At 49.3% G+C, this 14521-nt stretch overlaps 1 protein-coding gene across 1 annotated transcript in view; it reads left to right on the top strand.

Moving 5' to 3' along the window:
- The window catches only part of RNF165 (ring finger protein 165), a 73930-nt gene extending 59550 nt beyond the window's left edge, over window positions 1-14380 (top strand). The window contains exons 3-9 of the mRNA XM_010005029.1: window positions 9-70; window positions 2621-2746; window positions 6480-6609; window positions 7622-7726; window positions 8324-8419; window positions 12360-12466; window positions 13692-14380. Of these exons, the coding sequence (XP_010003331.1) occupies window positions 9-70; window positions 2621-2746; window positions 6480-6609; window positions 7622-7726; window positions 8324-8419; window positions 12360-12466; window positions 13692-13809 (744 nt within the window). The 3' untranslated portion in view covers window positions 13810-14380. The remainder of the gene's footprint in view (window positions 1-8; window positions 71-2620; window positions 2747-6479; window positions 6610-7621; window positions 7727-8323; window positions 8420-12359; window positions 12467-13691) is intronic.
- Window positions 14381-14521: the final 141 nt, after the last annotated feature.

Genomic DNA, 14521 nt, shown 5'->3' with positions numbered 1-14521 from the left:
TTCACCAGCAATACCTCCTCCAGCAGCAGCTCCTCGAGGCGCAGCACCGCCGGCTTATGCCCCATCCCAGGTAAGGAGGGGGGAGGTCTTGCTCTTCCTGAAGGTTGCTGAGAAGCTACACAGAATGACAGAATCTTAGGGGTTGGAAGGGACCTGGAAAGATCACCCAGTCCAACCCCCCTGCCAGAGCAGGGGCACCCAGAGCACATCACACAGGAACGTGTCCAGGGGGGTTTGAATGTCTCCAGCCAAGGAGACTCCCCAGCCTCTCTAGGCAGCCTGGCCCAGGGCTCTGTCACTCTCACAGGTGAGAAGGTTTTTCTGATATTCACATGGAACCTCCTATGCTCCAGTTTGCATCCATTTCCCCTTGCCCTATCACTGGACATCACTGAAAAAAGCCTGGCTTGCTTCAGCAAGGTGGCTTCTGCAAAACCGCAGCAGTACTTGTTGGCAACATCGGGTTCTCTTTGCGCATTCGTCTTTGTGCTCCTAAATTGCAACCACTAGAGTCACAGAATCATCATAGAATGGTTTGGGTTAGAAAGGACCTTAAAGACCACCCAGTTTCAACCCCCCCCTGCCGTGAGCAGGGACACCTCCCACCAGACCAGGTTGCTCCATCCAACTTGGCCTTGAACACTTCTACGACTGGGAAGCTGCAGGGCAGGTTGCACCTGCAGATGTTCCTTTTGAGTGGGGATCCCTGTTGTGCTCACCTAGTATGTCCCAAGGTCAGCTATTATTGTCACTTGTAGGAGAATCATGGTGGTAACTCCTTTATGTTGCAGCAAACTTGTCCTGCATGGAAGAGAGCAGTAGACTGTATGCACCATTTACCTCCTCATAGCTGCTGTTTCAAAGCTATGTAGAAGGTTCTGTCCAACTGTCCCATTAGGTTTTGCACATGAAGACCTTTTTTCTCTGGGTCTAGGTAGGCTGCCCAGATGTATGATGAAATTATTTTGTTGTCCTGAAGCACATTCAGTCACAGAAAGAAGTCTAAATTTGACTGGGCTGAGGACCTCAGAGAGACTTACTGTAACTCAGCAGAGGTGGAAATGGATGCCTGGCCTTGTCCTGACTGTGTTTCTTGAGAGAAGGGCTTAGATAGCATGTGGGAGAGGAGTGCTTTTTTTTGAAACATATGGAAGCTTTTTGTGGGTTGTACACATGGATCAAGAATCAGAGGATGAGTCTTTGTGATAATGTTTCATTTGGAAAGGATGCTACAGACAGAAAACACTTCCTTTCCATAACCTTTCTGTCTGAAAATTGTGTGTTCTTCTCATCCTTGTTTTGTTTTGCATAAGCTGGGTTTTAGGTGGATTTAATGATTAGTTAATAATTGGGTAGCAAATATGTGTGAGTCTGAGGCACTGATGATACAAGTGTTTATCTCTTAGTCATAAGCTGAATTCAAATAAAAGCATGGAGCACAATCGCATGCAGAAGCTGCTTTGGTAAGTGCTGTCAGTGTTCCATTTCCAAGTGGGTTGTGTTTCGGAACAGGGGAGGAACCCCTTGCCTGGTCCCACTGCCTATTTCTGAAAGCACAGCTGCATCAGAGGAGGCTGTCAGAAACCTTACAAGTGTGGGGAGTAAGGTCCCAGTAATGGAATTCTGGGTCATGCCTTTAAAAGTGAAGCCCCTGACCTGTGTCTGCATGAAGAATTATTTATATACATCCAGAGCAGTTCCCTGCTCAATGTTTTAAGTGCTTTCCTGTAAATTCACTTTGTGATGGCTCCACTGCTAAGCAGGGACTCTGAGGTGAGCAAGGCATATGTGTCTGTAGTACAAATCCTGCTTGTGCATCCATCTTGTCTGTCTTCAAAAGTGGATAGTGATCATGAAGTGCATGGTCTTCCCCTGCCCCTTCAAATATGCAGTAATCACAAGAAGAGACTCAGATACCCGGAAAAACCTTGCTGTATTTTCCACCACTTTTGTTTCCATGCCTGCAAAGGCAGCTGAGCTGCAGGAGCAGGAGCTGGATCCCAGTCTGGCCTGTCCATCATCCAGAGAAATATTGGCAAAGGCCAGAGAGAGTAAATTCTGCTTTCAGTTACTCCTCAGTGGTTCTGTTATGAATGAGGTTCTCCAGGAGTTTATGGACTGCAGGGGGAGACAAGACCACCTGCAGCTTCTTTATGATGATGATGGATAATGGCTGAAGCAGGGACACGTTTTATCTTGTGTGCTGTTTATGGGGCTGACAGTGGAGAAAAAGAAAATAGTGCAAACGGCACAAAGCTGCCAAGGAAGAAGTTCCTTCTCCTCCTTTTCTCTCCGTGTTGCCACTAAATTTGGCAACTCTCACTAAGTGTTGCCACACTAAATGTGGCTCACTCTTGTGAGCTGAGAGTCTGTGGATGCCACAGGGGGTGAGACTGGAGGTCCACCCTGTCTGTGGTGACCATGAGTAAATGACACAGCTCTGGGTTCCTCTTCCCTTCATCCTTCACACCTGCCTGGGCTCTTTTCTCTTGGACACATATTCACAAGCCCAACTGTGTGGGTTTTCCCCTGGTTCCTTGGTATGGTCTCAGGGCAGGAGCTGCACAGACCAGTGCAATCTCCCTGGCTAATGCTCTGGCTGGTCCCCTCCTCCCCACAGGCGGGCTCAAGAGCGCATGTCGGTTCAGCCTCACCGGCTACACCCCAGCTTTGACTTCAGCCACCAACTGCAGACACCACAACCCATGGGGCCCCAGCCCAGATACCTAGCTGAAGGCACAGACTGGTAAGTCTTCCATATTTTACCGTTGAATGAGGTGCTTGGGAAGACCTGGGGAGGCTGCAAGTGTTGGGGAATGTTGTCATGGGTCAGTGCTTTCGTGAAATCTGAGGGTTCAGCTCAGCAGATACAGTGTGGGGAGTATGCAATGGGAAAACTCGTCTCTGGGAGGGCCATGAGGGCACGCTAAAGCCTTTATGCAGGTATGTAGAATCACAGAACAGTTTTGGTTGGAAAAGATCTTTAAGTTCATCAAGTCCAACTGTTAACCCAGCACTGTCAAAACCACCACTAAACCGTGGCCCTCAACGCCACATCTACACGGCTTTGAAATCCCTCCAGAGATGGTGGTGACTCAACCACTCCCATGGGCAGCCTGTTTCAGTGCCTGACAACTCTTTCAGTATGGAATTTTTTCCTAATATCCAAACTAAATAACATAAAGGCATTAATATTGCCCGTAACTCTCCATCAGTGAACGTAGAGTGCAGCCAAGCATTCATTCTCCCAGAAGGGCTTTTCCAGCTGCAGGGCAGAGCCATGGTGTTCTTCCTGTAGACCGGCATCTCTGCCTGAACTGGATCTTCTGCTGCCCATCAGTCTCTCAAAAAAGAGTGGCTACATCTTTTTCCATGGTCTAAATTAGGTAGCACATTACTGTCCTTCCCCTGCTCTTTGGTATGAATGAATTAATACTTGTTAATCATTCTCCCAGTGTAGTATTTGATATCGTGGAAGGGCCGAGCAGGGAATTGATCCTTTCATTTTAAGAGCGGGTTTTGAGCTCTTGCACAGTTAATAAGGTACTGGGCCCTTCTTGGAAGAGTAAGAAAATAAAAACATGCTTCTGAAGAGCTGCTTGTTAGCTGAGCAATGTCCATTCTGCACACTGAATGGAAAGAATAGCATGTGAACTTGTAATTAGAGACAGTCTCAATGTGTATGCACAAGGGGACCGGAATGAAATGTCACAGAAAATCTTAATTATGGCATTTCCTAACATCTGAGAGCTTCACTCTGCAAATGGAGAGTCTGCTTAACACAGGGGAGTTTTTTCCTCCCTCTGGGGTAATAATATGCAACGTCAAATATGGACAGATCCTTCTGCCATTTTCTTCTCAGGTGTTCCCATTACTGGCACCTCTGTGAGCTGGATTTGGCCAGGATGACATTGTTCAGATCAGTTTCCAAAGTGGTTCATGTACCATCTGGATAGAGCCATTCTTTCTGCCTCTCTTTCAGCTCAGAGTATTTAATTATAATCATTAAAAGGATCTGATAAAGCCGTGCTTTATGTTCCCTTCCTCCTCTCTCCTCCTCCCATACCCCCCCCTCTTGCCCAGTCCCCCAGCCCCGTGTTGCTCCATTGCCTTGTAAAGCCTAAGGAGCAGGATGACAGAAATCATATACTGTGTGTATATATTTGGGTGACTCAGTTCCCCTTGGGGCACACACACAGTTGTGCCCTGTGACAGATATAAAAACCTTCTTCTGATGTGTTACCACAGCAGGAGAAGCAGCAGCAATGCTCACTGAGAGGCTGGAGGGGGTAGAGTCTATCATGGGAAATGGGGATGGAAGGGAGATCTGAAGGTGATCATTCATCTCAGGCAGCCCAATCTGAGCTAAAGCTGTGTGGCAAAGAAGAAATAAGCTCCTCTTTGGTTCTTTAAGTTATCTTCTGCATCCACTTTTAGTGACAGCCATCCAACCTTTCATCCAGGTCCTTATCCTTCACTTTTTGGTGGCTGGCAGCCTGTGCTACCACAGGCATCCTAGCTCTTGAGCCGCAAGTGATGTTGTACAGTTGCCCATGAAGTACAGGCCAGAAGATGATACCTGGTATTGGGTTTCTTCAGCTAATCCGCCCTGCTTATTCACCCCCAAACCCTGGAAAAACACAGTTCCATGCAGTATTCTGCTTTGAGCCCTTCTGTAGACCCACAGCATCACTTCAGGAGCCTCAGTATCTAGTTTTGAGGATCTAGATGCACGAGTGCACAAACAGCTCAGCAGTGCTCTTATTGCAATTCCTTGTGTAAGTTAATAACAGCTGCTCATCTTTGAGACATCTCTTCAGTCCTTGATCTCAAAGCACCCTGTGGATTATCACATCTATTTTGTGGACAAGGAGTACAGGGAGGCAGAGAGGAAGTGATCAAGGTCATACACCACAGCAGTGACAGGACTGGGAATGGACCCAAAGCGTCCTGATTTCCAGCCAAGCCTTCCATCCACCTGGGAACAGTCTTTGCCCATTCAGAAACATCAAAAATTGTCAGACAGAAGCTGAAAAAAGCCTAGTCCTGCAGATTCTCACCATGGTTCTGCTCCTGCCAGTCACCTGCTGTGTTTTATCTTCTGCTAGATTTTGTTTGTCTACAGGACATGGCTAGCACAGAGCCAGCAAAGACAGCTCCTCTCTTTGCTTCAGCTTGGTGTGAGGGATCTTATTAGGTGGAACTAAACCTGCTGCCTGGTACTGAAGCTGTTGTGGGTAAAGGATTTCTGCATTTACTGTCCCCTCTCATCTGTAATCTGCTGTTGGGTGAAGGCATTTGCAGCTGCAGCAGGACATGCCTGGGCTCCTCCTCACAAGCCGTGGCACTTGCTGCTGCAGTCCTCTGTGTCAGGGAGATGTTGGAGGCTGAAACAGTGAGCCACACCAGTGCTCTAATTATCTCAGCTTTGGCAAATGTGAAGCCAGTGAGAGCACCTTTTGTAATTATGATAAAGTGAATGGTGTTCAAATATTTTGTTTGCTGAGAAACACTTAGGCTGGAGAGAAGAGACTGGCTAATTGAATTGTAGCTGAAGATGCTGCTTTAGGTCTTCTTCTGTCTCCTCCATGTCTCTGTGTGCTGGATTGGGCAACACTGTGGTGTTTGCTGGGATCTTGGTTATGCCAAGTCCTGGGATTGAGCTGGGTTACTTTCCTGGAGGGAAAAATGTGCCCAAACTCACCAACATCAGCTCCAGTCTCACCTGCCCTGGCCAGGCTTTCTGCAGGCAAGTGGGACCACTGGGGGTGTTCTGCTTCATCTGTGTTGGCCTGTTGGTCATGTGACTCTGTTTCCTACAGCATTTTCATTCAGAAATTTCTTTAAACTTTTCTATTTTCTGCACAAATAGCAGTTCTGGGGTTTTCTGAAACCAGGCTCAGGTGAGCTGCACTCTCCCCTGTCTCCCTAGGTCTCCCATGGCCTGGGCTGAGATACCTCTGAGGAGAGCACAAGCACATAAAAAATCCCCCAGATGGTGCCTAGCTGGCTCTTGTCAGCTACCCAGAACTCCTAATCTGTGTGTCCCCATAGTAATTAGCTGTGTTCCTGCAAAATACTCAAGGCAAAATTTAACTTTGCAGTGATGGCAGCACAGGAGGACCTGGGCTGGCCAGGTCGAGTTACTGCACCTGGGGATTGATTGGAGCCAGCAAAATGTACTGGCTATGAAATTAGCAAGCAGCTAATTGTGCAGTTCTTGTACAGCTCTATGACTCCCCCTAACACAAATGCTAGCTGGCATAAAAATATCCCCCAGTCCTCCGTGCTACCGTGGTGGGTGGTTGCCCAAACTGGAGGGGACTCCCTTCCACGCTGCAGCGTCACCCCAGGCAGAGACACCCACAGCAGCCCAGAGGCCACCAGTGGAAGCTGCCCTGGGAGCACATTCTTACTGGCTGCAGGCCATGCAATGAAACCAGGCAGTCAAAGCTCTCTCTGCACCCTCCTGCTCACAGGGACCTCAGTGTGGATGCAGGACTGACTCACGCGCAGTTCCAGGTCCGGCCAGTCCCTCAGCCCTATCAGCACTACTTGGCTACACCTCGGGTGCACCATTTCCCCAGAAGCACATCCTCGACACAGATGGTAAGTGAAGTGCTTTTGCTGAGAAATGTTTTATGCATTGTCTGCCAGAAAGAAGTCAAAATAAAGGCTGCTATCTTTCTATCACCTGTCTTCTGCAAATCCCACTTATCTCCGGCCGTGGGAGGGAGTGTCTGAAAGGATAATGTTGCATCATTGCACTCTGGATTAGGGAAAGGAAAGAAAAGCTCAGCTGCTCTGGAAAGATTCGTTCCGTCGTGTGCAGCACCACGCTCACAAGCTGGTCTGCAAAACCTAGGCAGGATGTGAGAGACTCAGCAGTTATTACTGACAATAGTGTTCACACTGGAACATAATGCTGGGCTCCCAGGACTTTGTGTATGCAGAACGGTTGGCAATAGGTTATTCCTTGCCTGGGGCCCCAGCCCTGAGGGGCTTTCCCTCATCGCATCATTGCTCTCTGCATCAGCCTCGATGCCACCTGCAAAGGGTTTGCACAACCCCTTGCCCAGGTGGAGACTAATGAGAAGATGGGCTGATGGGGGTCGTCTGCTGGCTCTTCTGCTAGCAGGGTGCTGCCCTGGGAGCTGAGCCACGCTGAGCACTGCTAATCCTTAAAGCACTCTCAGAAATCCCACAAGGGTGTTTTCCCCTCGTGCCCATAGTTGGACCCTGACACCAGTGTGCTACAGTGAGGCTTAAAAAAAAATCAAAGCTTGGATGAAGAGAGACCCATCAATTTAAAAATACATAAAATAAAATGCTGCTTTAAGCCAATCCATGCAGAGTTTGGGACTGCAATGTTTTAGATGCAACAGGAGTTATTGTAACAGTTTATTTGGAAGAAATGCCTGTTCTTAGTTATCATTTATAGGCAATCTATTTAATTAAATGTCTTTTTTGTTGTTGTTGGTATTGAAATGCTTCCATTGGAAAAGGTGCTGGCCTGCTCTTTCAAGCTGAAGTTTTAAAGCACTACATTTGAATTAGGGCACACAAGGGATTTCTGTGTGGAGGTACAAGTGGCTTTATTTTTCTCCCTCGCTTCTCACAGGTTGTTCACGAAATCAGAAGTTACCCTTATCCTCAGCTTCAGTTACTTGCTCTCCAGGGACTCAACTCAAGCCGGCACACATCCGCGGTGCGGGAGAGCTATGAAGTAGGTGTCTCAGGGACTGGGATTGTTATTACATTTTTCAGCACCAGAAACCTCTGCAAGCCCTGGAGTAAACTTGTAGGACTGCTTTAGTGTCGTGTCTTGCAGCAATTTTAGTAACAACTGGCAGGGGAGGGGGTTGAGTGGGTTTGGTGAAAGGTGGTTTGCTTCAAAGTGCCCGAGTTTGGCTCGGGTGGACTCTGGCTGACTTGATGCCTGTCAACACAGTGCTCCAGTTCTGCAGGGTTTCTGTTTCCCAGCCTGTCAAACAGAACTCAGATTCCACCCTGATTTCTGAAATACATCCAGCTCTTTGCCCCTCTAGTTATTGGTCCAAAAGCCAGGGCTTGGATCCATCATTTAAGTGTTACTGGTTTGGATTGAATGGATGTTTCCACTGGGCCTTGAACCCTCAGTTATTGCTCCAAGAGCCGAGGCTCAAGTGCATCATTAAAGCATGACTCGTTTGGGTTTGGTGGACAACTCCACCAAGAACAGGGTAGGAGGAAGCCTTGGTCCCAAGCAGGTGGGGTGGGATGGTGGGACCTCCTGCCCTTGGAGCAAGGCTGATGGTGCTTTGGTGCTGTCCCTGTGCCGCAGGAGCTGCTGCAGCTGGAGGACAGGCTGGGCAGCGTGAGCCGCGGTGCCGTCCAGAACACCATCGAGAGGTTCACCTTCCCCCACAAGTACAAGAAGGTGAGTGTCCTGAAACAAACCACGGCATGGCCACCAGTCCCTCTCAGCTGCCCAAGGGTTTGTGGGGCATGGAGTGGACAGAGAAGAAGAACTTTGGTGGCTTGCAGTCCTCAGGGTTGGCAAACCGGCGCTGTCAATATTCCCCGCAGCGGGGGAGGAATATAAAATCCAGAATTGGTCCTTGAATGATTTTGTGGGGCTCCCGGGCTGAAGCAGTGGTGTTGCTCAGCTGGCTGTTTCTCACTTCTAGGCTAGGAAGCTGCGGGCCAAATTTTCAAAAGGGTCTCAACCTTCTCCCACCCAGCGGGTTCAATTTCCCCCCTGTCCGCACCTGGTAAGAAAGTGCACACACCAAGGGGGCTTCGTGCATGCAAACCCACCCCATTCTGCATGCAAGCAGCACTGCCCGCGTGCCCTGCCATGAGGCTCCATGGCCTGGGGGAGCTCGTCCTCCCCTCCTTTTGCAAGAGAGATCTCCCCTGCTGGAGCTGATCTCCTGCCCATAAGGAAATGGGTGCCTTGTTTTTGGGTCGTGCTAAACAGAAAATGGAAAAAGTGCTTGTTTGCGTAGTGATTTCATGTGTTATTCACTCCCTGCTGGGCAGTAACAAGTAGGGATGTTGTGTTGCCCAGGTTGGAAGTGATTCAACTCCTGCTGTGCTTATCTTTGATCACATCTCCAGTGGATACAGAAAAATGATGATAACAATAGGAACGGGTGGGGAGTGGGGAGGATAGAAAAGGGGAGAGCTGAAAGGCTGAGCACAGTGTGAGGCTGGGCTGGTGGCCAGCTTGGCATGAGGCATGGTGGTTGCCCTTCCTGGCAGTGGTGGCCCCACATGCTTTGGGGTGTCCAGGAGAAGCCTCCAGCAAAGGAGACTATGGGGCCACCTCCACTGCAGGATGGTGGCTATATTAGGATAGCAGAGGACAGGCTGCTCTTTGGGACACTAACAGCAGCCCCACTGCCTCCAGCCCCGGGGACAGACATGCCCACCAGCAGCATGTTGGTGGACTTCAAAATAAAGGCTGCTATCTTTCTATCACCTGTCTTCTGCAAATCCCACTTATCTCCGGCCGTGGGGGGGGGTGGCTGGAAGGATAATGTTGCATCATTGCACTCTGGATTAGGGAAAGGAAAGAAAAGCTCAGCTGCTCTGGAAAGATTCGTTCCGTCGTGTGCAGCACCACGCTCACAAGCTGGTCTGCAAAACCTAGGCAGGATGTGAGAGACTCAGCAGTTATTACTGACAATAGTGTTCACACTGGAACATAATGCTGGGCTCCCAGGACTTTGTGTATGCAGAACGGTTGGCAATAGGTTATTCCTTGCCTGGGGCCCCAGCCCTGAGGGGCTTTCCCTCATCGCATCATTGCTCTCTGCATCAGCCTCGATGCCACCTGCAAAGGGTTTGCACAACCCCTTGCCCAGGTGGAGACTAATGAGAAGATGGGCTGATGGGGGTCGTCTGCTGGCTCTTCTGCTAGCAGGGTGCTGCCCTGGGAGCTGAGCCACGCTGAGCACTGCTAATCCTTAAAGCACTCTCAGAAATCCCACAAGGGTGTTTTCCCCTCGTGCCCATAGTTGGACCCTGACACCAGTGTGCTACAGTGAGGCTTAAAAAAAAATCAAAGCTTGGATGAAGAGAGACCCATCAATTTAAAAATACATAAAATAAAATGCTGCTTTAAGCCAATCCATGCAGAGTTTGGGACTGCAATGTTTTAGATGCAACAGGAGTTATTGTAACAGTTTATTTGGAAGAAATGCCTGTTCTTAGTTATCATTTATAGGCAATCTATTTAATTAAATGTCTTTTTTGTTGTTGTTGGTATTGAAATGCTTCCATTGGAAAAGGTGCTGGCCTGCTCTTTCAAGCTGAAGTTTTAAAGCACTACATTTGAATTAGGGCACACAAGGGATTTCTGTGTGGAGGTACAAGTGGCTTTATTTTTCTCCCTCGCTTCTCACAGGTTGTTCACGAAATCAGAAGTTACCCTTATCCTCAGCTTCAGTTACTTGCTCTCCAGGGACTCAACTCAAGCCGGCACACATCCGCGGTGCGGGAGAGCTATGAAGTAGGTGTCTCAGGGACTGGGATTGTTATTACATTTTTCAGCACCAGAAACCTCTGCAAGCCCTGGAGTAAACTTGTAGGACTGCTTTAGTGTCGTGTCTTGCAGCAATTTTAGTAACAACTGGCAGGGGAGGGGGTTGAGTGGGTTTGGTGAAAGGTGGTTTGCTTCAAAGTGCCCGAGTTTGGCTCGGGTGGACTCTGGCTGACTTGATGCCTGTCAACACAGTGCTCCAGTTCTGCAGGGTTTCTGTTTCCCAGCCTGTCAAACAGAACTCAGATTCCACCCTGATTTCTGAAATACATCCAGCTCTTTGCCCCTCTAGTTATTGGTCCAAAAGCCAGGGCTTGGATCCATCATTTAAGTGTTACTGGTTTGGATTGAATGGATGTTTCCACTGGGCCTTGAACCCTCAGTTATTGCTCCAAGAGCCGAGGCTCAAGTGCATCATTAAAGCATGACTCGTTTGGGTTTGGTGGACAACTCCACCAAGAACAGGGTAGGAGGAAGCCTTGGTCCCAAGCAGGTGGGGTGGGATGGTGGGACCTCCTGCCCTTGGAGCAAGGCTGATGGTGCTTTGGTGCTGTCCCTGTGCCGCAGGAGCTGCTGCAGCTGGAGGACAGGCTGGGCAGCGTGAGCCGCGGTGCCGTCCAGAACACCATCGAGAGGTTCACCTTCCCCCACAAGTACAAGAAGGTGAGTGTCCTGAAACAAACCACGGCATGGCCACCAGTCCCTCTCAGCTGCCCAAGGGTTTGTGGGGCATGGAGTGGACAGAGAAGAAGAACTTTGGTGGCTTGCAGTCCTCAGGGTTGGCAAACCGGCGCTGTCAATATTCCCCGCAGCGGGGGAGGAATATAAAATCCAGAATTGGTCCTTGAATGATTTTGTGGGGCTCCCGGGCTGAAGCAGTGGTGTTGCTCAGCTGGCTGTTTCTCACTTCTAGGCTAGGAAGCTGCGGGCCAAATTTTCAAAAGGGTCTCAACCTTCTCCCACCCAGCGGGTTCAATTTCCCCCCTGTCCGCACCTGGTAAGAAAGTGCACACACCAAGGGGGCTTCGTGCATGCAAACCCACCCCATTCTGCATGCAAGCAGCACTGCCCGCGTGCCCTGCCATGAGGCTCCATGGCCTGGGGGAGCTCGTCCTCCCCTCCTTTTGCAAGAGAGATCTCCCCTGCTGGAGCTGATCTCCTGCCCATAAGGAAATGGGTGCCTTGTTTTTGGGTCGTGCTAAACAGAAAATGGAAAAAGTGCTTGTTTGCGTAGTGATTTCATGTGTTATTCACTCCCTGCTGGGCAGTAACAAGTAGGGATGTTGTGTTGCCCAGGTTGGAAGTGATTCAACTCCTGCTGTGCTTATCTTTGATCACATCTCCAGTGGATACAGAAAAATGATGATAACAATAGGAACGGGTGGGGAGTGGGGAGGATAGAAAAGGGGAGAGCTGAAAGGCTGAGCACAGTGTGAGGCTGGGCTGGTGGCCAGCTTGGCATGAGGCATGGTGGTTGCCCTTCCTGGCAGTGGTGGCCCCACATGCTTTGGGGTGTCCAGGAGAAGCCTCCAGCAAAGGAGACTATGGGGCCACCTCCACTGCAGGATGGTGGCTATATTAGGATAGCAGAGGACAGGCTGCTCTTTGGGACACTAACAGCAGCCCCACTGCCTCCAGCCCCGGGGACAGACATGCCCACCAGCAGCATGTTGGTGGACTCCTCCCCTCATTGGCTGTTTTAGCTGGGCTGACTTCCTCAAGCTGGCTGGTAGATGAAGCTCTTATTATGTGCCTTCCTGCAACTATCCAGCCTTGGGAGAGTGTTAGAAAGTTAAATCCTAACCAAGTTATACCTTCAACCTTGCTGCAGAGAAGACCGCAGGAGGGCAAAGCTGAGCAGGAGGATGGAGAAGAGTCAGACACGGATGAGAAATGCACAATCTGTCTGTCCATGCTTGAAGATGGAGAAGACGTCAGGTACAACCTTTTCATCTGCTCCCAGCACCATCTGAGTCGGGTTTATCGGGATTAATGACACCATGTGCTGGTGGGGTTATCCCTGTTCTTGTCCTAACAAACTCAGCTGGGCTGTGGCGGGGTGAGCAAAACCAAATACCATTTAGATGGACATCATTATGGGTGGTAGGTAGGAAGAGTTCTGCAGCAGCAGGAGGGACAAGTTGCTTTAGTATCTCCTGGGTTTGGATCCCTGGCTTCAGGACGGGTGCCAACGGGCTGGGTGGCAAGTGTCAGAGAAGCATGGGCCCCAGGTCTCAGACAGCCATCTGGAGCTCAGGAACATCAACATCTGAGCTGGAGAGATGACTAAAGCAGGATAAAAGGGAGTGTAAAGTCCAGGGAAGTTTGGCCTGTGGTCAGGATGGAGCCACTTCATTGTAGAGTAAGTGAGATTGCTCAGTCCACATGGTCACAGGGAGCCATCCTGAGCCAACAACGAAGTCCCAGTTTCCCCTTACAGATGCTCCAGGCTCTTATCTCTGGTTGAGACAGAGGATGGCAACAAGCAATTGCAAGGGTCTAAGCTACTATGGTTGAAGGAGCTGCAGGTGAGCAGTGCAGCTGCAGTAGCTGGTTCTCCTTCTCACCCTTTAGTTACCTTAAACCACCAAGAAAAACTCTGATCCTCTTGCTCTGGGTCCTTGGGGTTCATAGTCCTTCTGGTTCATGATGGTGGATGAAGAGATGACAAAGGCGAAAAGCAACCACATTCCCTGGGACACAGCAGACACCTATACAGGAAGGGAGGGGACGTACCTGATTTCTAACAAGTCACACTGAGAAAGAACCAAGAGACTTTGGAGTATATCTACACTCCTAACACTCCTGAAAGGTTAGAACACAGCAACCAGGGTAATTAATAATTGGAACAAGTCAGTTCAGGAGGGTGTGGGGTTTTATAGAAGGCTTTTGGCCAGGAAGGACACCATCTTGGTGATCTTTAAGGTCTCGGTGAGCATCATCTTGGTGATCATCATCCAGCTGATCTTTAAGGTCCCTTCTAACCCTAGCCATTCTGTGATTTTATGATCTCTGACCTGTCATTGCTGGGGGAGCCTGTAGGACTGGTGTCACTATCCTGGTGTTTTCCCACCTTCCAAGAAGCCCTGGCTGCTGCTTTCTGGCTCTCCTTGGTCCTCTGGGCCTCTTCCCTCCTGACGGGTTGGTACTTCTCTCCCTGCAGGCGGTTGCCCTGTATGCATCTCTTCCACCAAGTGTGTGTGGACCAGTGGCTGGCCACCAGCAAGAAGTGCCCGATCTGCAGGGTGGACATTGAAACACAGCTCGGCTCGGACAGCTGAAAAGACTGGCTGGACACACCATTTTCCTTACCAGGTCGTATGGCCATAGACCCTTGCAGCAAAATTTTTTGCCTTCTGAGCCATTTGATTGAGAGAAAAATGTCTGCAGGCTCGTGAGCGAGGAGGAGGAGATGGCAGTACAATATCTAGGGGTAGGAGATATTGCACATACGCAGGATACAGGCCCAGGGAGAGGGAACTGGCATTCCCGGAGCTCAGAGACTCCGTGTTGCTGAAGATTTAGTTGAATATGAAGGAGCTAGTTGTGGTAGTCTGGCCTGTCAATCCTGCATTTAATGGGGATTGTATATATATACCTCTCAAACGCGTAGAAACATGTTAGGGGTCCTTTAGCTATTTCTATGGATGGCAGCTGGAGCATGTTAGCTTAAGAAATGTTGTGTTTGATGCCCTACTCATCTTGTGGTGGACATGTTGCTGTTACCTAATTTGCACCAAATATTTTTTCATAGATTCCTTATTTTGGTGCCTGGTTAACACATTTCAGAGGGGGGGACAAAGAGGTCAAGCTTCCCCACCGCTGGGGGCGGAAGAGGCGAAAAAGCAAAATCCTGTTTACAGTCAGAAGGGTTGTGCTCTTTGCCTCAGCCACGTGTGCTTCCTTTCCTTGCATTTACAGTGTGTTGCAAAATTAGAGAAGCTTAAAAATTTTTAAAAATTGGTGGTTAAATTAATGAAGCAATAGGTAGAA

The sequence above is a fragment of the Chaetura pelagica genome, unplaced genomic scaffold (genome assembly GCF_000747805.2).
Source record: "Chaetura pelagica isolate M959 unplaced genomic scaffold, ChaPel_1.0 scaffold121, whole genome shotgun sequence".
NCBI classification, from domain to species: domain Eukaryota; kingdom Metazoa; phylum Chordata; class Aves; order Apodiformes; family Apodidae; genus Chaetura; species Chaetura pelagica.
The sequence above is the reverse complement of the archived record's forward strand: the minus strand, read 5'-3'. Positions and strand labels throughout refer to the sequence as shown.